Source organism: Oncorhynchus gorbuscha, linkage group LG02, assembly GCF_021184085.1.
Source record: "Oncorhynchus gorbuscha isolate QuinsamMale2020 ecotype Even-year linkage group LG02, OgorEven_v1.0, whole genome shotgun sequence".
NCBI classification, from domain to species: domain Eukaryota; kingdom Metazoa; phylum Chordata; class Actinopteri; order Salmoniformes; family Salmonidae; genus Oncorhynchus; species Oncorhynchus gorbuscha.
The window spans coordinates 99,588,948-99,611,424 of NC_060174.1; the positions used below are offsets into that span (position 1 = coordinate 99,588,948).

The following is a 22,477-nucleotide window of genomic DNA, read 5'->3' on the forward strand; positions in this document are numbered from 1 at the left end:
TGCACATTATACAAAACATGCACATGACAGTATTCATACCTTGGTTTTGTGATGAACGTGAATGAAAAAAACCTGTTTTGATAAAGGTTTTCATACATATACATTGTCCATAATGTAGAGGCCTCTGGGATATTCATTGACGAGGTAAGGGAGAAGGATGGTTAATGTGATCTGTATAACATACCAATACCAAATGACATACCTTTGTATGCCTCCTCATCGCAGACACAAAAGTGAGCAGTTCAGTCATCTGCACCCAATACAGCCTTCAACATATTCTTATAGCCTTTATATTCTTACCTCTTTATTGATTGATATCTAAAACAAGATACATTTAAATCATACAAGGGACAAACCGTACCTTGAATTGAGGAGATCTTTACATGTTTCAGTTGGGCAGTTAGTTTCCTGCAGGAACCCACACCAACTAAGGAGGTTCCCCACCTCCTATTTGGTTCTTGGAATAACCTTTCGGGGGCAATTTTCAGTGCAAAGAACCCAAAGGTTCTTCGAAGAACCCTTGTTGAACCCCTCATTTTTAGATTGTTTGGTACGTTGAGTTTCAACAAACTTCAACAAAGAATGCCAAAACGTGCACGTGCAGCAAACCATAGTGGCGCGTCGCCGTTCAAGATGCCAGTGAGCGGGTGGAGCTGTCCGTGGTTCTGAAACATGGAGCGTTTTATTTCGGAGCGTCGAACATACAGCGAGTGGCGCTGTTGCATATTTATCAGAAAGTTGAAGTTAACAGTTAAGGCAGTAGCTGTAAGCAACACCAGACCTTTCAATTGCAGTGCAAATTGATACTGTTTAGTAGGCCTATTTATTTTTGATTATCATGGCTTACTCTGGTTGACAACCCGTACAGCCCATTCTATCCGAGTCTGAAATTGTTTACGTTTTAAATACTCACGAAAACCTCCCATGGACTGAGCTACTGGAGAAATGATCGCACTCGGATTGGGTGTTGGCTTTTGAAACGTAGTCTTGTTAGGCTCATTTTCAGTTGGCACACGACTAACCTATACTGTAATTCTATCAGAGGTCGAAATAAAAAATGTGAAAGGTGGATTTCAGTATATTCAATATATATTTCAGTATATTCCTTTAAGATTATGTCATTATTTAATACCCATTATGGTTTATCCCTGCACCGCTAAGGCAACATCAGTAGAGACGTTTTTTCTTACGGGCACCACCCTGCTTGGAGGGGACCGGGAGAATCGTTTCATCTCCTCCGACAGCTCCAGCTATCCAGCCTTCAGCGCGCGCACGCCCATGACAAAATGAGTGCCTCGGACCGCTAACAGCACAACCTCAGCACTTGGTTTGTCTCTGCAATTGGATAGATTTCAATCTGGACCAGGTGTTCTCAGTAATAGGCTACTACACTACATGGCTCCTTAGGGCGGAGTGGATTCAACCCATGTGAAGTTACTATTTTTCAGACATTCTTTTTCATCAGCAAGACCAATTCCTCGTGTTCAAAGGAAGTTAGAGATTACAACGCCGGCGATAACGATACATTTCCCTTTGGACTTTGGAAGTTGTTGGGGGGAGTTTTTTTATTTAACATATTGTAGATATTTTGAAATTGATGTAGAGTATTATCTCTATTCATTTTGCTCTGGCAAACAGCAGCAAGACAGCTGATGTTCCGTTTGTCAGTGTTTCTATGTTATCTGGCCGCGGTGATTCTCATGAACCTCAGTCATTTCCCTCGGCAATGTTCTTCTCCCAGGGCCAATTATTGCTGAGCAACTGATGCAGGCTGGTAAGGTGCAAGCCTTTGATGCGTCCGTATATTTTGTTGTACTCTCAGAACACAGATTTTTCAACTGCACAGCTCTGTCAATTGTACATTTTGACAGCGGTCTCTTGGACATCCTCCACTAGGCTATTATTCGACGACCACTAGGACTGGTAGGTGAATGACTGGCTTTATAAGGCTTCTTTATCAAAATCTACGTTCAGTTTCAAAAAAAAAATTTAACACGAAGATACCTTGTTTAATTTCAAGTAAACATTGAGAGCAACTTTTGGACTTCAATCCACCATCTAAAATTCGGTGGAGTTTTTAGTCATTCATGACGGAAACAATGGCATTGAGTGGAAACTGTAGGACTAACCCTACTAACCCTACTAACCCTACGTCAAAAGAACAAGGATCTGTTCAGAATAGTTTCCCAGATGTTGTAGAATTAAATGTCGGGGGACAGGTGTATTACACGCGTCATGCAACGTTAGTAAGCACCCCAAATTCCTTGCTGGGCAAAATATTCTCACCTAAGAAGGATGCCACTAATGATTTGGCGCGGGACCCTAAGGGACGTTATTTTATCGACAGAGATGGATTTCTATTTCGATATGTGTTGGACTACCTCAGAGACAAACAAGTTGTGCTGCCCGACCATTTTCCAGAGAAGGGGAGGCTCAGGAAAGAGGCGGAGTACTTCCAGTTGCCAGACTTGGTCAAACTATTGACGCCGGAAGATTTAAAACACAGCCCAGACGAATACTTCCACAGTGATTTTGAAGATGGTTCTCAAGGCAGCGACCACAAGATGTGTCCGCCGTCGTCACTCGTTCCGGCAGACAGAAAAAGTGGATTTATTACGGTTGGGTACAGGGGCTCTTGTACAATAGGCAGAGAGAGTCAAACCGACTCCAAATTCAGAAGGGTCCCGCGGATTTTGATTTGTGGGAGGGTTGCGTTAGCCAAGGAAGTTTTTGGGGAGACCTTGAACGAGAGTCGAGATCCGGACAGGACACCGGATCGATATACTTCCAGGTTTTACCTGAAGTTCAAACACCTTGAGAGATCATTTGACATGCTGTCCGAGTGTGGTTTCCAGATGGTTGCTTGTAACTCTTCAGTCACAGCGTCATCCGTGAATCAACACACAGAAGACAAGATCTGGTCAAGTTACACTGAATACATCTTCTATCGTAAGTGGCTTTCGTTTTTACCAGGTGTCAGTTTAACTACACTCCCCATGTCAAATAGTCCTCCAAGTCACCACTAGAAGGCACACTTGCTTCACACGTTTCCCTCAGGCATTCTGCTTTTGAAGTAGCTCTGAGAGTGGTCACACACGCACAAGAACATGATGCACAGAGATAGTCACTCAGTCCCCGGCTGTGAGTGCCAGTGATCAATGCTTGCCAAACTGTGTATCTTATGTGGAAATGGTATGTTCCAATCCACCCTGTAAAAAGACAACTGAAAACAGCCTTCTACAAGTTGAGCAACATCATGTGTAATTGTGATTACTAGTATGTGTTGAGGACAGTCTGTCTGCCCACTCTGGATCTAATCTAAATCGATTTCACTCCTTTTAATTGGTTTATATGAGCTCCCTCTTAGTGCTCTGTTGAATTCCCCCATGGGCCTAAACCCATTTGTTCCCAGAATTCCTACCTGGAAGTGCTATTCATCTTCCATACTGAGTGTGCTGCAGCCTCTCTTCATTTCTCTCCAAGCCATCATTTGGAGGCAGGGTAGGATGATGGCTTTTATAATGGCTCTCATAATATTTTATGGTGCAACAAAATACCACATATAATCAGAGATGGAAGTACATAATGTGTTCCTTTGCTGCAAAGGCTCTGCCAAAAGGTAGAATGCAAAGCAAGCTTATACTGTGACTGCATTCCACTCTGAGCTCATAAAACATATTGAGACCATTTTTTAAAGCATGTACTGTAGATACTGCTGTGTCATTAAGTTAAAGGGAGATGTTATTAGACTTCCAATGTTGGGAGTATTCTAAGTTTCCTGATTAACAGGTGCAACAATCTCGAGATTCTCCAAGTTATTCCTTTAGAAAATGAGCAGATACTATTCCACAGTAGGTAAATCTGTGTCATGAGTCACACAGTTCTGATGAGTAACATGCAATTGTCACTGTCTGGTCTACACAAACGCAAGTTCCAGTGACACCCTGTCTATTTGTCAATGAGAGTATGCTCCGAAGACCTCTCCTTGTTTACAGTGAAATAACATTGCTTTCTGGATCCGGTCAACCAATATTTAGCTGGTGAGTGCACACAGGAAGTTTGTAAAGGTTGAAGGCACCCAGTGGAATCAATGAAGTCAGTGACAGCCTCTTGTTAGTCTTCTCTCCCTCTCTGGCTCCCTGGCACGCTCCTGCTCCCCCGTCGCCCCTGGCAGAGTGCACCAGTTGCCTTTCATAGGCCTCACTGCTCCGTCTCGGCGGCTGCGTCGCCTGCTAATTTATTTACCAATTTGTCGCATGGTTAGAGTGATTGATAATCAATCATTTGCAAAGACATTATGAGGACTCACTGCTAGGGCCTGCATGTCGAAGACATAATAAATCATGCTATCATTTTTGGTGGCAAAATAATCATTTCTAAACTGTTTGCAAAAGGATTCATTTCACCCGGGCCCCTCCTTTTGGTGTAAATGTGTACATTAAATGATTACGTTAGAGAAGATTCTGTCATTGCGAAGGCCTTTCATATGTTGATGGTAAGTCGTGTGACAGGGAACTCTATTAGCTTAGAAATGAATCATTCTCCTGTAATGTGTTGTGGCAGGTGGGTGGCAGGGTGCATGGCACCATTTGTGACCCGACACTTTCAAGACCTTAACACCTCATCAGAGTGGAATCATAAAAACACACATGCACCGGTTTCAGCTGGATCAAGGTGCTAAAAATAATGAACATTTTACAGTAAAATGTTGGTGTGACATTTTGGGATGGAGCCCTATGCCTGTTTCAACCAATTTGCTTAGCTGGATAAAGGCATGACAGTGCAAAGACTGCTCTTGGTAGATGCAGCTGCTCCACAGTCCAGTCTGTCAGGGGGGCAGTCACCAAGCCCAAAGTCTGCATTATTCACACAGAACCAGGGAGGCAGGGGAAGAGAGGAGAGAGGATATCTGCATAGGATGGAATGGATTGTCTGGCTGGCCCTTGACCTGCTCTCCAAACTGTGTAATGACTGCAATCACAGGCCCCAAGGCAATCCTGGGAACTCTGGAGATGCTGTGCATTTGACTAAGTAAGACCTGTTGAGGGAGAGATTGCACAGCGCAAACAACCTGCTCCCACGTCTCTATCAATCCATTTTTTTCTGGTGTTTTCTATGCATGGTTGTATGCACAGTGGATTGAAAAGGCGGATGCCTCTGCTGTTGTGATGGAGTAAGTGCTCTCTGGTGCAACAGATAATGGGACAAAGAGTGACCGGAAGCACTTCATAAATACACTGATTCTGCCATACAATGCGTAACACTATGCTGCCATACATAGCGTAACACTGGGCACTTGGCTTTGGCAGAGTATTGAAAATAACATAAGCATTTGTTTAAAAAAAAAGCCCTAATCTCAATGACAATTTTGAATAAATACGTGCATGTCATTGCATTATTGTATATCTGTTGAGGTTAGAGTAGGTGCTCGATAAATCCTCTCTTGCAATTGATGCACTTAGACAATCAAATGGTAATCAGCATCTAAATGTAACTTAGAGGAAGGAGACCTTTGATTTATATACACAGCATATCCAAGTCTGTCTGTAGACTGTCCAGAAATGTAATCTTTATCCAAGGAAGTACATGTCACCAACTATAAGAAACACAAAGGAAACTTTTCAATGTGGATATCCATGGTGATGAGACTATTCCTTATAATACTGACCCTTTATACCCATGAAACTTGAATGACCAATCTGCACTTTTCAATGTGGATATCCACATGGTGATGATACTGACCCTTCATACCCATCTAACTTTAAGTACCCATCTCAACTGCTTGGTACTGCACAGTTTTGGTACCCATTTCGCCAGAAAGTGGCCATGACAGTTCCCATTTGGAGAGTAGTGTTATTCTTGTTGTAATTCTAGAAGAAGATGGGTGCAATGGGCCCACCGATGTTAAAATGAGCCTTTAGAAAGATTATGCTCTCCGCTTACTTTAACACGTTTATGTTACTCTGGTGAGCTGAATCATTTCTACCTATAATGGAACTGTAGAGATGTTCTTGAGAATGTAATACTTGTGTAGCCAATATCAATTTTATGAAAAGCTATCCAGCGTCTTAGGCTTGGGGCAGGATAATATTGTTTCAAAAATGTTTATTTCAATAGAATCCCAGTGAAGATTCCACCAAGATATGACCAGCAGTTCTTCCTTGATGGCATAGCAATAGCAGGGATGGGAGACTCCATTCCTCAAGGGCCTGATCGGTGTCACACGTCTGCTCCAGCTCCAGCTAACACACCTGACTACAATAATCAACTAATCATGATCTTCAGTTTCGAATCCAATTGGTTTAATCATCTGTGTTTGCTAGGGATGGGGGGAAAGTGTGACATCACTCCGGCCCCCGAGGACTGGAGTTTCCCATCCCTGATCTATAGCTTGATGACCTGTGGCATTGTTGATATGGATTTGAGAAGTGGTATTGCAATGGATCAAGATTATATTAAAAATACAATCCTTAATTCTGAAACCTTCAGCTTTATATGCATCTGTGCATATGTGGTCCTGGAATATATGATTTTCCAATCTTCATGGATGACAGAGTTTGTTTTGTAGTCTCACTGTATGTGTTTGTGATAGTACAAATGTAGGATACATTTACTGATAACCCACACAAACACACAGTTATATTAACAGTATTGCACTTATCATGTAGCCTACTTTTGGCCAGCTAATAGCCTAACCTCTGATCATTTTACAAGGCGGCAGGTAGTCTAGTGGTTCAAATCAAATCAAATCGAATTTGATTTGTCACATACACATGGTTAGCAGATGTTAATGCGAGTGTAGCGAAATGCTTGTGCTTCTAGTTCCGACAATGCAGTAATAACCAACAAGTAATCTAGCTAACAATTTCAAAACTACTACAAGTGTAAGGGGATAAAGAATATGTACATAAAGATATATGAATGAGTGATGGTACAGAGCAGCATAGGCAAGATACAGTAGATGGTATAGAGTACAGTATATACATATGAGATGAGTGTGTAAACAAAGTGGCATAGTTAAAGTGGCTAGTGATACATGTATTACATAAAGATGCAGTAGATGATATAGAGTACAGTATATACGCATACATATGAGATGAATAATGTAGGGTATGTAAACATTATATTAGGTAGCATTGTTTAAAGTGGCTAGTGATATATTTTACTTAATTTCCCATCAATTCCCATTATTAAAGTGGCTGTAGTTGTCAGTGTGTTGGCAGCAGCCACTCAATGTTAGTGGTGGCTGTTTACCAGTCTGATGGCCTTGAGATAGAAGCTGTTTTTCAGTCTCTCGGTCCCAGCTTTGATGCACCCGTACTGACCTCACCTTCTGGATGATAGCGGGGTGAACAGGCAGTGGCTCGGGTGGTTGTTGTCCTTGATGATCTTTTGATCTTCCTGTACCATCGGGTGGTGTAGGTGTCCTGGAGGGCAGGTAGTTTGCCTCCGATGATGCGTTGTGCAGACCTCACTACCCTCTGGAGAGCCTTACGGTTGTGGGCGGAGCAGTTGCCGTACCAGGCGGTGATACAGCCCGACAGGATGCTCTCGATTGTGCATCTGTAGAAGTTTGTGAGTGCTTTTGGTGACAAGCCGAATTTCTTCAGCCTCCTGAGGTTGAAGAGGCGCTGCTGGTTAGAGCGTTGGGCCAGTAACCGAAAGATTACTAGGTTGAATCCCAGAGCAGACAAGGTGAAAAATCTGTTGATGTGCCCTTGAGCAAGGCACTTAACCCTAACACCCCCAGAGTTGCTGTTGAATGTCAAACCCTGGCTGTGACCCTGCTCTCTGGGGGTCTCGGGAAGAGTGGGATCTGCACAATTCAGGTGTGAAATAGAACAAATATAAGCACACACCATATTGTTATGGACTAAACGTTCAAATCCTGTTGCTGCAGTATTATGTTGCTGTGACAGTATAGGTCAAATTAAGATGAAATGTTCCAGCTTTGAAAGTCCCCTTACATGTTTGAAAGAGCTACATACCGAGCCTCAGGGAAATCTCCTATGTGCTTTGAATTTTTCATCCCTTGTGTTGCACTTGAACAAACATATAGAATATTTAATTTGTTTGCATCAGGACTCAGGACGCAACAGGCTTTAGACCCCACTTTTTGAATAGTGTGAGAAGTCAGCCGGGGGCCATGGTAAAGACATGGTAAAGACATGGTAAAGACATGGTAAAGACATGGTAAAGAAATGTTAAAGACATGGTAAAGACATGTTAAAGACATGGTAAAGACATGGTAAAGACATGGTAAAGACATGTTAAAGACATGGTAAAGACATGGTAAAGACATGTTAAAGACATGGTAAAGACATGTTAAAGACATGGTAAAGACATGTTAAAGACATGGTAAAGACATGGTAAAGACATGGTAAAGACATGTTAAAGACATGTTAAAGACATGGTAAAGACATGGTAAAGACATGTTAAAGACATGGTAAAGACATGGTAAAGACATGGTAAAGACATGGTAAAGACATGTTAAAGACATGGTAAAGACATGGTAAAGACATGTTAAAGACATGTTAAAGAAATGTTAAAGAAATGTTAAAGACATGTTAAAGACATGTTAAAGACATGGTAAAGACATGGTAAAGACATGTTAAAGACATGGTAAAGACATGGTAAAGACATGTTAAAGACATGTTAAAGACATGTTAAAGACATGGTAAAGACATGGTAAAGACATGTTAAATACATGTTAAAGACATGGTAAAGACATGGTAAAGACATGGTAAAGACATGTTAAAGACATGGTAAAGACATGGTAAAGACATGGTAAAGACATGTTAAAGACATGGTAAAGACATGTTAAAGACATGGTAAAGACATGTTAAAGACATGGTAAAGACATGGTAAAGACATGGTAAAGACATGTTAAAGACATGTTAAAGACATGTTAAAGACATGGTAAAGACATGGTAAAGACATGGTAAAGACATGTTAAAGACATGGTAAAGACATGGTAAAGACATGGTAAAGACATGTTAAAGACATGGTAAAGACATGGTAAAGACATGTTAAAGACATGGTAAAGACATGGTAAAGACATGGTAAAGACATGGTAAAGACATGTTAAAGACATGGTAAAGACATGGTAAAGACATGTTAAAGACATGGTAAAGACATGGTAAAGACATGGTAAAGACATGTTAAAGACATGGTAAAGACATGGTAAAGACATGGTAAAGACATGGTAAAGACATGTTAAAGACGTGGTAAAGACATGGTAAAGACATGTTAAAGACATGGTAAAGACATGTTAAAGACATGGTAAAGACATGGTAAAGACATGTTAAAGACATGTTAAAGACATGGTAAAGACATGTTAAAGACATGGTAAAGACATGGTAAAGACATGTTAAAGACATGGTAAAGACATGTTAAAGACATGGTAAAGACATGGTAAAGATACCAAACATGCCTCGGAGGTATACCTCTAATTGTGAGATCAGTATGGTCAGCTCTGTTGATGGGGGCCCAAGGTGTTGGTAATGTATTCAGGAGGGTGTGCATGCCTGTGGAGGGGAATGTGTGTGTGTGTGTGTGTGGAAGAGGCAGACAGAGCAGACAATTATCAAATCCATCACCCCTGATTCAAATGTTTGCCCATTAGAGATGTTATAGGCTGACATTTCTGTGCAGAGCTACCGTTTAATCACTACGCCTTCCTCCACGGTGTTGCCAAGATGTCTGCAATCAGCACACATCCTTTCCAGCAGAGCGCCGACCAGCAACATTGTAGCTGGACCTACAGCAATTAGCCTGCAACACAAAAATGGTCAACACTGGTTAAGCTCTTAAAACTGTGAAGCAGGGAGATAAGCGCAGATATGTATAAATGTTTAAACGTATATGCTGTAATGATCTGTCCTGATCTGTACCAGCGAGGGGCCCAGATCCTTCCTATATATATTGCACCAAGGCCAACTGAAGGACGGCTTTATTGTTTTGATTCATTGGCTTCAGAGAGTTTTTTTCAGCTCTCCCTCATCTTCAAAACCTACTATTGAGTGGGTCAGCTTCTCCCCACATTCCTCCTCTGGTTTCCCTTCAACTCTTACAGAGGGTGAACTATTTCCTTCGACTTGCAGAGGCAGACATAATGCTAACGGCCACGCTAACAGCCACCACGCTAACAAACCCCACGCTAACAACAGCCAGAAAAGGTTTGTCTCATTCTCAGGCAGCTTAATGCACTGTGTAACTGCACTAAGAGCTGCAGAACACTCTGCAGTCCAGGGAGTTTAATGCCACTCGATTCTCGGATCAAACCTTTGTGCTCTTTCTGTAGCATTTAGAGCATGTAAACGTGTGCAGATAGATAGGTGGGCCAACTGTGCAAGTAGATAGCTGGGCCGACTGTGCAGATATATAGCTGGGCCGACCGTGCAGATATATAGCTGGGCCGACTGTGCAGGTAGATAACTGGGCCGACCGTGATGATAGATAGCTGGGCCGACTGTGCAGGTAGATAGCTGGGCCGACCATGCAGGTAGATGACTGGGCCAATCCGTGCAGATAGATAACTGGGCCAATCCGTGCAGATAGATAACTGGGCCGACTGTGCAGGTAGATAGCTGGGCCGACTGTGCAGGTAGATAGCTGGCCTGATCGTGCAGGTAGATAGCTGGGATGACTGTGCAGGTACAGTTGAGGTCGGAAGTTTACATACACGTAGGTTGGAGTCATTAAAACTTGTTTTTCAACCACTCCACAAATGTCTTGTTAACAAACAATTTGTAAGTCGCTCTGGATAAGAGCGTCTGCTAAATGACTTAAATGTAATGTAATGTAATGCAAACTATAGTTTTGGCAAGTCGGTTAGGACATCTACTTTGTGCATGACACAAGTAATTTTTCCAACAATTGTTTACAGACAGATTATTTCACTTATAATTAATTCACTGTTTCACAATTACAGTGGATCAGAAGTTTACATACAGTAAGTTGACTGTGCTTTTAAACAGATTGGAAAATTCCAGAAAATGATGTCATGGCTTTAGAAGCTTCTGAAAAGATAATTGACATAATTTGAGACAATTGGAGGTGTACCTGTGGATGTATTTCAAGGCCTACCTTCAAACTCAGTGCCTCTTTGCTTGACATCATGGGAAAATCAAAAGAAATCAACCAAGACCTCAGAAAGGAAATTGTAGACATCCACCAGTCTGGTTCATCCTCGGGAGCAATTTCCAAATGCCTGAAGGTACCACGTAGATCTGTACAAACAATAGTACGCAGTATAAACACCATGGGACCACACAGCCGTCATATGTTCAGGAAGGAGATGCGTTCTGTCTCCTAGAGATGAACTTACTCTGGTGCGAAAAGTGCAAATCAATCCCAGAACAACAGTAAAGGACCTTGTACAAAAGTATCTATGTCTACAGTAAAATGAGTCCTATATCGACAACCTGAAAGGCCGCTCAGCAAGGAAGAAGCTACTGCTCCAAAACCGCCATTAAAAAGCCAGACTACGGTTTGTAACTGCACATGGGGACTAAGATCTTACTTTTTGGAGAAATGTCCTCTGATCTGATGAAGCAAAAATAGAACTGTTTGGCCATAATGACCATCGTTATGTTTGGAGGAAAAAGGGGGAGGCTTGCAAGCCGAAGAACACCATCCCAACCATGAAGCACGGGGGTGGTAGCATCATCTTGTGGGGGTGCTTTGCTGCATACTAATTGAGTGTATGTAAACGTATGACCCACTCAGAATGTGATGAAAGAAATAAAAGCTGAACTAAATCATTCTTTCTACTATTATTCTGACATTTCACATTCTTAAAATAAGGTGGTGATCCTAACTGGCCTAAAACAGGGATTTTTTTACTCAGATTAAATGTCAGGAATTGTGAAAAACTGACTTTAAATGTATTTGGCTAATATGTATGTAAACTTCTGACTTGAACTGTAGATATCTGGGCCGACTGTTCTCTCCAGTTTTGGTGTATGCTGCATTTCCAATGATTTCTTTACTTCAGCTGAAGCATGCAGAGCCGGGGGCTGATGGGCGGGTGCTTTTGTTTGAGTCTCATCTCTCATTGCTGCGCTTCATTACCTCATTATTTCCACCTTAGCAGTTACTGGTGCTGTTCTACTTCACAAAATTACCCAAAGACAAATGTCCACAATGTGTGTGACAAAGTTTTTCTAATTCTAAATTCAAATTTTTATGACTGTGTCATTGTGCCACTCCTGCCCCACAAATGCAAGGTTACCAAGTCTATTTATGTAGAAAGGAGTGAGATGCAATATTGCCTTGGCTTTCTGTGTGAATGTAGTGGCTTTCCGTAAGGTTCACATTACTTGCTCATAGATACGGCATTAAGTGTAGTATACACTGTTTCGGGTTTTGAATTCTACTGTCAACAGTTGCAATGGTGAGGTAAAATCAGTCCTAGATGATTTACAACTAAATAAACGCTTGAGAACCTTGAATTTGACTGTTTGATACAATTGGAAGCTTCTAGATCTTTAGGTAAACCATACTGCATTTCACAGACCCAGCTGAAGTACCTGGTTGTGGGCTGTAAGGTAAACCATACTGCAGGAGTGGGGTGGCAGGGTAGCCTAGTGGTTAGAGCATTGGACTTGTAACCGAAAGGTTGCAAGTTCAAATCCCGAGCTGACAAGGTACAAAATCTGTCGTTCTGCCCCTGAACAGGCAGTTAACCCACTGTTCCTAGGCCGTCATTGAAAATATGAATTTGATCTTAACTGACTTACTTAGTAAAATAAAGGTAAAATATTTTTTTTTTTTTAAACAAAAATTCACATACCCAGCTGAAGTACCTGGTTATAGACTGTAAGGTAAACCATACTGCATTTCATATACCCAGCTGAAGTACCTGGTTGTAGGCTGTAAGGTAAACCATACTGCATTTCATATACCCAGCTGGAGTACCTGGTTATAGACTGTAAGGTAAACCATACTGCATTTCATATACCCAGCTGGAGTACCTGGTTATAGACTGTAAGGTAAACCATACTGCATTTCATATACCCAGCTGAAGTACCTGGTTGTAGACTGTAAGGTAAACCATACTGCATTTCATATACCCAGCTGGAGTACCTGGTTGTAGACTGTAAGGTAAACCATACTGCATTTCATATACCCAGCTGGAGTACCTGGTTATAGACTGTAAGGTAAACCATACTGCATTTCATATACCCAGCTGAAGTACCTGGTTATAGACTGTAAGGTAAACCATACTGCATTTCATATACCCAGCTGAAGTACCTGGTTGTAGACTGTAAGGTAAACCATACTGCATTGCACATACATGGCTGATGGAGCTAATTGACATGGCTGATGGAGCTAATTGACTTGGCTAGACTACAGCTTATGCTGTGTCCCTCTGCCAGTGGTTGATTTACAGAGGGTCCTGGAAAAGGAGGAAACTCAGTGGAGGTGATCTCTGTCTGTCTCCTGCCTTATTTTACTTTATACATATTTATACAGTTGATGAGGGGGTTGATGAGGGGATGCTGTTTGTTCCTTTCTGCAGCTCCTGAGAAACTCTCCTGAGTGCAGAACTGATTTCCTCTCGACCCCTCTGTGACACAGAAAAATGGCCCAGATTGTCACCGTCAATCATGAGATTAAATTGTCACCCTGTCTGTCTGTATTTGGTAGACAGTAAATGACTGCAGAAGAATGTCTCAGCTTGTCATCGCCTTCGCACAATAAGTTCCCATTAGACCCCAGCCAGCTGGGAGTTCCTGGGTCACCCACTCACTGGAGGATCCCTTGAGCTATATTGCAGGAATAGGGCTATTGACTTATTCTGAAGAGCTCATGAAGGATGAGGTTCTAGAATGGGTGGGTTTTCTGATGTGAATTGGTGCATCTTCTATACCCTCCATACTCAAATTTTCTTCTTCTTAATTTTTTTACTAGGTCGGGCTTTAACCCCTGGTATCATATAAACACACATAAGACATGGAATAATGCATAGCATTTGTGGAAATGACCTTTAAAACAGCTAAAAAATCTCTGCCCCATGCAAAAGGTGTAGAATTGTGGGAAATTAGCTTTAAAACAGCAAAAAAATCTCTGCCCCGTGCAAAAGGTGTAGAATTGTGGGAAATTAGCTTTAAAACAGCAAAAAAATCTCTGCCCCATGCAAAAGGTGTAGAATTGTGGGAAATTAGCTTTAAAACAGCAAAAAAATCTCTGCCCCGTGCAAAAGGTGTAGAATTGTGGGAAATTAGCTTTAAAACAGCAAAAAAATCTCTGCCCCATGCAAAAGGTGTAGAATTGTGGGAAATTAGCTTTAAAACAGCAAAAATATCTCTGCCCCATGCAAAATGTGGAGAATTGCGAGAAATTAGCTTTAAAAAATTCACACCCGATAGTAGACATTCAGAAATAGCCAACTTTGTAGCTTTGCAGCTATAGATACACGTATAAAATATAGTCTACTGTGGATATTCTGAGATTTTCTGTATATTTAAAAGTACATTTGAATTGAATGCGCAATCACAATTGAATTATGTTACACAGCTGATGTGTAGTTCAGTGCAGTATATAAGTGTCATATAACATCTTACTGAAGTTTTACTGATCATTACTTTATTTTTTAAGTTATTCCCTATGAATCTTCCCTCATACGAGCATTTATGTGGATCATAAATTACAAGGTCACAAGGTTTGGAAAAAGTAAGAAATCACATCTAACGTTATCAACTCATATTTCCTTTCAGTTCAGTAGCTTTTGTGGTATTTAGAGTACAATTGATCACCCGATGTGTGCCCTCTGACAGGTTGGGAAACTGCTTGGCAAATTGCCTGAGCCTCCCACACCCTTGGAGACCTTATAGAAGAAAACCAATTTGAGAGAAGTTCAGTAAACAGTGAATAACACAGGGTGCAGATACATTCTCTCACTTAAATGTGTAATATGCAGAAATCTCTCCACCGTTTCCTGGTTGCTAAAATTCGAATAGTTCGCCTAATTTCAGTTTATGTGACATTTTTTTTATATTTATGTCTGTAATAACGCCCTTTTGTAGGGAACAACTCATGTGAAACCTTCCAGCCATAATGGACTGACTGGCAGGATCGGTGCCAGCCTGCCAGGGAAATGCTCTTTTCAAAAAGGCACAGTCGGCTGGGCTCTGATGGCTGTCTGTAATGTAGCCACATCTAAACTACAGTAGAATGTGGGGAGATGGATAATACCTGAGCTGTGTTTTCACTTCAATGATGCAGTAATACAAATGGCCTGAAAGGGTCTGAAGGAAACTCTCCAGGAGCCCTTCAGAAATATAACCTTGAGATGGAGAATGACGTTAAGTCTCCGTCAGCATGCCTTTAAAGGACAGATCGGTTTCGCTTGAAATATTGTAACTTGTAATATCTCTGCTGATGGCTGCACGAATTGTCTGATGTTTTGTAGAAATATTACGGTGGAGGTAAAATGAAATTTTCTTGGTATGCAACTGGGACAGCTTTGTGGGCAGCATATAGAGGAGATGCGAGTTTGATTATAATTGTGACGTGCTCAGCTTGCTATTATGACCCACCTTGAAGTCTACAACAGTGTGAAACTGGCTGTGCTGCCCCTGTTCTGTCCCAAAAGTCATCCTATTCTATATAGTGCACTACTTCTGAACAAGGCCCATAGGCCTCTGGCCAATCGTAGTAGACTATGTAGGGAATAGGTTGCCGTTTGGAACTCATCCCTGTAGAGGAGCTATCTTAAGGAATCCTTCTCTTCTCTCAGGGATGAGGCATGACAAACACCCTTGCTCAGAACATGAAAGGAAATTGTGACTAGGCAGCAGTAATTTCACAAACTGCAATTAAGAGTTCTTGCATTAAATATGTCCAGGGCTTTTAATTCAGTCTGGCAATTTAATTAATTTCAGGAAACCACACACACCACTCATTTGAAACTTTTTGACAGATACTGACCCCTGAGAGAGAGGTTCTGGTGACAGACACTGACCCCTGAGAGAGAGGTTCTGGTGACAGATACTGATCCCTGAGAGAGAGGTTCTGGTGACAGATACTGACCCCTGAGAGAGAGGTTCTGGTGACAGATACTGACCCCTGAGAGAGAGGTTCTGGTGACAGATAATGACCCCTGAGAGAGAGGTTCTGGTGACAGATACTGACCCCTGAGAGAGAGGTTCTGGTAGTTTTGCGCTGGTATATTTTGGTAGAGCATGTTCCCTTTTGGACTGCTCCTGCTCACACATCACATGGTGATTTAGACATGATTTACATCTTAGTCATTTTGCAGACACTCTTATCCAGAATGACTTACAGTAGTGAGTGCATAAGTCTTCATATTTGTTCATACTGGTCCCCCATGGGAATTAAACCCACAACCCTGGTGTTGCAAGTGCCATGCGCTACCAACTGAGCCACGCGAGACATTTAATGTTCTTATTTTGTAGGGGCGTGTCGCTCAGGCTTATATACCTCACTGTGACAAAGCCATGACTGTCGTGTAGATTTGGAGTAAGGCGTTTTCCACGCACCAGAAAATAGAAATAGCCCATTATATGAAGACATGCAGCAAGGACAAGCCTATACAACTCTTTGATGTAATGGAATTTATTTATTTATTTTTTAATTTATTTCACCTTTATTTAACCAGGTTGGCTAGTTGAGAACAAATTCTCATTTGCAACTGCTACCTGGCCAAGATAAAGCAAAGCAGTGTGACACAGACAACAACACAGAGTTAAACATGCAGTAAACAATAAACAATAAACAAGCCAATAAACAATAAACAAGCCAATAACATAGTAGAAAAAAAAATCTATATACATTGTGTGCAAAAGTCATGAGGAGGTAGGCAATAACTAGGCCATAGGAGTGAATAGTTACAATTTATCAGATTAACACTGGAGTGACAAATGATCAGATGAACATGTGCAGGTAGAGATACTGGTGTGCAAACGAGCAGAAAAGTAAATAAAATAAAAACAGTATGGGGATGAGGTAGGTAAATTGGGTGGGCTATATACCGATGGACTATATACAGCTGCAGCGATTGGTTAGCTGCTCAGATAGCAGATATTTAAAGTTGGTGAGGGAGATAAAAGTCTCCAGCTTCAGAGATTTTTCCAATTCGTTCCAGAATGATAAATAGTAAGTGTTAAATCCTCCCTAGATGATGAAAACAGAAGATATGTCACTGTCCTGCTGTCACCATCCAAGCACATCTTCTCACAGATCTTACTGTATATAGAATGGCTGTGGCATAGATAAACAAAACAAAGAGAATGAAATCATTGTCTGATACAATCTTATAGACATAGTTTGTCGTCCTGAGATATGCTTTCCATGCATGTTTATACACATACAATATACAGTGTTTCATTAAACAAGTGAGTGAATTTGGTTTAGGCAAAATTAAAACAGAACAGCACATTTGTCTATAGACAGAAAACATATTATTATGGTTAAACACTGAAAATATTTAGTGTGATGACTATGTGACTGATGCTCAATCACATCGGAGACAAAATAACGGAAAATATAATTGCTTAAAAAAACTGTAATCCTGGTGGAAGCAATCTTCCACTCAAACAATAGAAATTAATTAGAAACTGTTTCCAACATCAAAAAGAATAAAGAAATATTTATACATTTCTTCTAAGCAAAATGTCACTGAGAACCCTAGAGGTTTGCTGAGTCCGTTGTGCTACACAGACTATGGGTCTCTGCTTTTCCTCCAAAGCTCCCATTAACATAAACTCTCCAAATGTCATCCGTGGGAGGTCCAGCAACAGTTATGATCAACATTGGGTGAATATCATTATGTGTGATTATTCCCTTCAAAATGGTTATATGCTGTGGCCTTTAGTGGCCACTTCCCAGACCTGACCAAGCATAATACCTCCATCTACTAATGTGTTAGAATGCAGTAAGCTCTAGACGTGTGGATATATCTGGCATTAGTGCGATGAAGATTTGTATTATCATTCTGTTCACAAACGTATCTGCTTACTGTTCGCTTACTTTGCAAGTGTACATTTGAAGACAAATGTTTGCATGATCACAGTCTTGGCTAATGAGCACACAATTCCCTCTACTGCATGAGAATGCCTGAGTCAGCAATCGCCTCGTCTCAACAACTCTTTCCTACCAATGAGCAGTGGAACAGTGCTAGCTAAGGACAATAATACACTCTGGAGGCTCTTAGCTTTGCTGTGCTGTGATGAGAATGTGTATAAGTGGACATGTGAGGAAGGCTGATCCGGGAATGTGGCCTATGGCCGTTATAGGCGTTGGTGGGATTGAAGGTCCGTATCAATTGAATAAAGATGTCCTCTCCCATGCTTCTAGTGTAAACAGTTCTAGGAAACCTGGTTGTCCCAGAGGACTAGGTTTGGGTGGCAGGGGAAGTCAATTGTAGAGTATTCCTCTATGACATCTGTGTTATTTGAACTATGCCTTCCTTACCCAAGGAGCTGTAGCTAAGGAGGGAGGGGCAGGAGAAATCTGAGGGGAAGATGCAGTAGCTTCATTGATTCTCTGTACAAGCTGTGTGAAGACCAGGGTCATGCCATAAGAAGCCAATTGGGTACATTTCGAAGCACAGTTTCAGGGTTAACAAACATTTAGGTTTAACAACCAACAACCATTTTTATTGTCAAATCGTAAGATCATTTCAACATTGCTTCCTTTCCTCCACCCACACACACACCATTAGGAAAGTTTGCATTTGCTCTTCAAACGGTTTCCGTGCCTTCCTAGAGACGGCTGAAGTTTTCCAGCGAGTCTTCCAGACATCAAAGCCTAGTCAGGTTTGAGAGAGAGAGAGAGAGAGAGAGAGAGAGAGAGAGAGACAGAGAGAGAGAGAGACAGAGAGAGAGAGAGAGAGAGAGACAGAGAGACAGAGACAGACAGACAGACAGACAGACAGAGAGAGAGACAGAGAGAGAGAGAGAGAGAGAGAGAGAGACAGAGAGACAGAGAGAGAGACAGAGAGAGAGAGAGAGAGAGAGAGAGAGAGAGAGAGAGAGAGAGAGAGAGAGAGAGAGAGAGAGAGAGAGAGAGAGAGAGAAAACACGTCAACAGGACGTTATTCTGTTTTCAGATTCACTCAGGCATGGAGGGAGGAAATGCACTGCACACTTCATAATGCAGCACTCGCACACGGTAACTGAATTAGCTCTGCAGCAAAGCTCCAACATCAGCAGCACCAATGGAGGGAGAAAGACAATGTGTCTGGTTCTGCCTTCTATGGCTCTCTGACTGCATGCGCTTTGAGGAACGGTGGCTCTGAGAGGAAAACTTCCCCAGCCGTCCCTTGAGACAAACACAAGTTAATCCTCTCTGAGAAAAATAACATTTCTAGTCTGATGTGCCATTGTTTTGCTTAATTTGTCTCTGTCAGACTCTCTCACTCTCGCATTCTCTTGCCGTACCTCATGATGTCCAAGTTTGCCTCATTGCACCAATTGCACTGACAGCAAATCATGTTGAAAATAACTCAGATTGCACCACAGCCAGTATAATCCTGAAATTTAGACAGATAGGACATGATTGCATGGAAATAAGCTGAGATGTTTTGCAGTAGTTAAATCCACTGCATCAGCCAGCAGCATGGTTTCAGGGGTTTGTGGCCTTATAGTTTAATAAGTTATTATGCACATATAAAACCAATGTTTATCCTTAGCCGTGTACCAAAATGTTTTGTTTGCTGACAGTATGTAGCTGACTATGACAACGGAACTGTGGGCTATGCTCAGTTTATCATCATCTTCATGAGCTATTCCTACAGGCTATTCCCATGCCACTGCCTAATTCCTCAATCAGTCAAAATATTTTTAATACAACCTTTACAATACAGTAAACTCATTTGGAAATATATGTTAATCTCCAAACATTATGATGAATAATGGAATAATCTCATCAGCATTTAATGCACTGGTTGCTATATTTCATAGCCTTTCATATCTTCTTGATATGCCACACCTGTAAAGTGGATGGATTATTTTGGCAAAGGAGAAATGCCCACTAACAGGGATGTAAACACATTTATGCACAACATTTGAGAGAAATAAACGTTTTGCGCGTACAGTATGGAACATTTCTTTAATTTCAGCTCATGAAACATGGGACCAACATTTTACATGTTTATATTTTTGTTCAGTGTAGCTCCAAATAGTTAATTGGGTGTGGAAATGTCAGTGGCAGTCTGCTTTGTGTTGTGTTGGGGGCCTTTTAGCTTCTAATTCCTGCACATTCAATATGAATGTGATTAGATCTTTCTAAATTCCTTCTCTGCAGTCTCTCCATGGACTGTTACAGTGTAGGCAGACAAACACTCTCCAACACACTGGCCTCTGATTAATTATGAACAGATGATGTCTATATAAACATCCCATAATCTGCAAACAATAGCATGACCATTTTCATGCCCCAACAGAGCCCTCCCTTTGCTCTCTCTCTCTAACTCACTCACTCACTCACTCACTCACTCACTCACTCACTCACTCACTCACTCACTCACTCACTCACTCACTCACTCACTCACTCACTCACTCACTCACTCACTCACTCACTCACTCACTCACTCACTCACTCACTCACTCACTCACTCACTCACTCACTCTCTCTCTCTCTCTCTCTCTCTCTCTCTCTCTCTCTCTCTCTCTCTCTCTCTCTCTCTCTCTCTCTCTCTCTCTCTCTCTCTCTGTGTATACACTATTTGACTATAACAGCCTCCAGTCTTCTGGGAAAGCTTCCCACTAGATGTTGGAACATTGCTGTGGGGACTTGCTCCATTCAGCGCCCAACCATTGCTCTCAACCAATAGTGAGGTTGGGCTCTGATGTTGCGCGATTAGTTCTGACTCACAGTCGGCGTTCCAATTCATCCTAAATGTATTCAGTGGGGTTGAGGTCAGGGCTCTGTGCAGGCCAGTGAAGTTCTTCCACACTGATCTCGACAAACCATTTCTGTATGGACCTTGCTTTGTGCACAGGGACATTGTCATTCTGAAACAGAAAAGGGCCTTCCCCAAATTGTTGCCACAAAGCTGGAAGCACAGAATCATCTAGAGTGTAAATGTATGCTGTATTGTCCCTTCACTAGAACTAAGGGGTCTAGCCCAGATCATTATTCATCCTCCACCAAAAGGTACAGTTGGCACTATGCATTGGGGCAGGTAGTGTTCTCCTGGCATCCGCCAAACCCATATTTGTCCGTCGTACTGCCAGATGGTGAAATGTGAATCATCACTCCAGAGAACGCGTTTCCACTGCTCCAGAGTCCAATGGCGGCAAGCTTTACACCACTCCAGCCAACGCTTGGCATTGCACATGGTGATATTAGGCTTGTGTGTGGCTGCTCGGTCAAACCCATTTCGGCGCCGACTGAGATGGCCGCCTCGCTTCGCGTTCCTAGGAAACTATGCAGTTTTTTGTTTTTTTACGTGTTATTTCTTACATTAGTACCCCAGGTCATCTTAGGTTTCATTACATACAGTCGAGAAGAACTACTGAATATAAGATCAGCGTCAACTCACCATCAGTACGACCAAGAATATGTTTTCCGCGACGCGGATCCTGTGTTCTGCCTTACAAACAGGACAACGGAATGGATCGTATGCAGCGACCCAAGGAAACGACTCCGAAAAAGAGGGAAACGCGGCGGTGTTCTGGTCAGACTCCGGAAAAGGGCACATCGCGCACCACTTCCCAGTATTCTTCTTGCCAATGTCCAGTCTCTCGACAACAAGGTTGATGAAATCCGAGCAAGGGTGGCATTCCAGAGGGACATCAGAGACTGCAACGTTCTCTGCTTTACGGAGACATGGCTTACTGGGAAAACGCTATCCAGGGCGGTGCAGCCAACGGGTTTCTCCACGCATCGCGCCGACAGAAACAAACATCTCTCTGGTAAGAAGAGTGGAGGGGGCGTATGCCTCATGACTAACGGGACATGGTGTGATGAAGAAAACATACAGGAACTCAAATCCTTCTGTTCACCTGATTTAGAATTCCTCACAATCAAATGTAGACCGCATTATCTTCCAAGAGAATTCTCTTCGATTATAATCACAGCCGTATATATCCCCCCCAAGCAGACACATCGATGGCTCTGAACGAACTTTATTTAACTCTTTGCAAACTGGAAAACATTTATCCGGAGGCTGCATTCATTGTAGCTGGGGATTTTAACAAAGCCAATCTGAAAACAAGACTCCCTAAATTTTATCAGCATATCGATTGCGCAACCAGGGGTGGAAAAACCTTGGATCATTGTTACTCTAACTTCCGCGACGCATATAAGGCCCTGCCCCGCCCCCCTTTCGGAAAAGCTGACCACGACTCCATTTTGCTGATCCCTGCCTACAGACAGAAATTAAAACAAGAGGCTCCCACGCTGAGGTCTGTCCAACGCTGGTCAGAACAAGCTGACTCTACACTCCAAGACTGCTTCCATCACGTGGACTGGGACATGTTTCGTATTGCGTCAGATGGGAATA

General features: G+C 42.0%; 1 protein-coding gene across 2 annotated transcripts in view; it reads left to right on the plus strand.

Annotated features, from left to right (window-relative positions):
• The first annotated feature begins 1,935 nt into the window (after positions 1–1,935).
• LOC123994998 (BTB/POZ domain-containing protein KCTD16-like) overlaps positions 1,936–22,477 on the plus strand; it is a 122,314-nt gene continuing 101,772 nt past the window's right edge. The window contains exon 1 of one of the 2 annotated variants that reach the window (XM_046298197.1): positions 1,936–2,953. In XM_046298197.1, coding sequence (XP_046154153.1) covers positions 2,088–2,953 — 866 coding nt within the window. In that variant the 5' untranslated portion in view covers positions 1,936–2,087. The remainder of the gene's footprint in view (positions 2,954–22,477) is intronic. The other variant, XM_046298189.1, reaches the window with a different exon arrangement.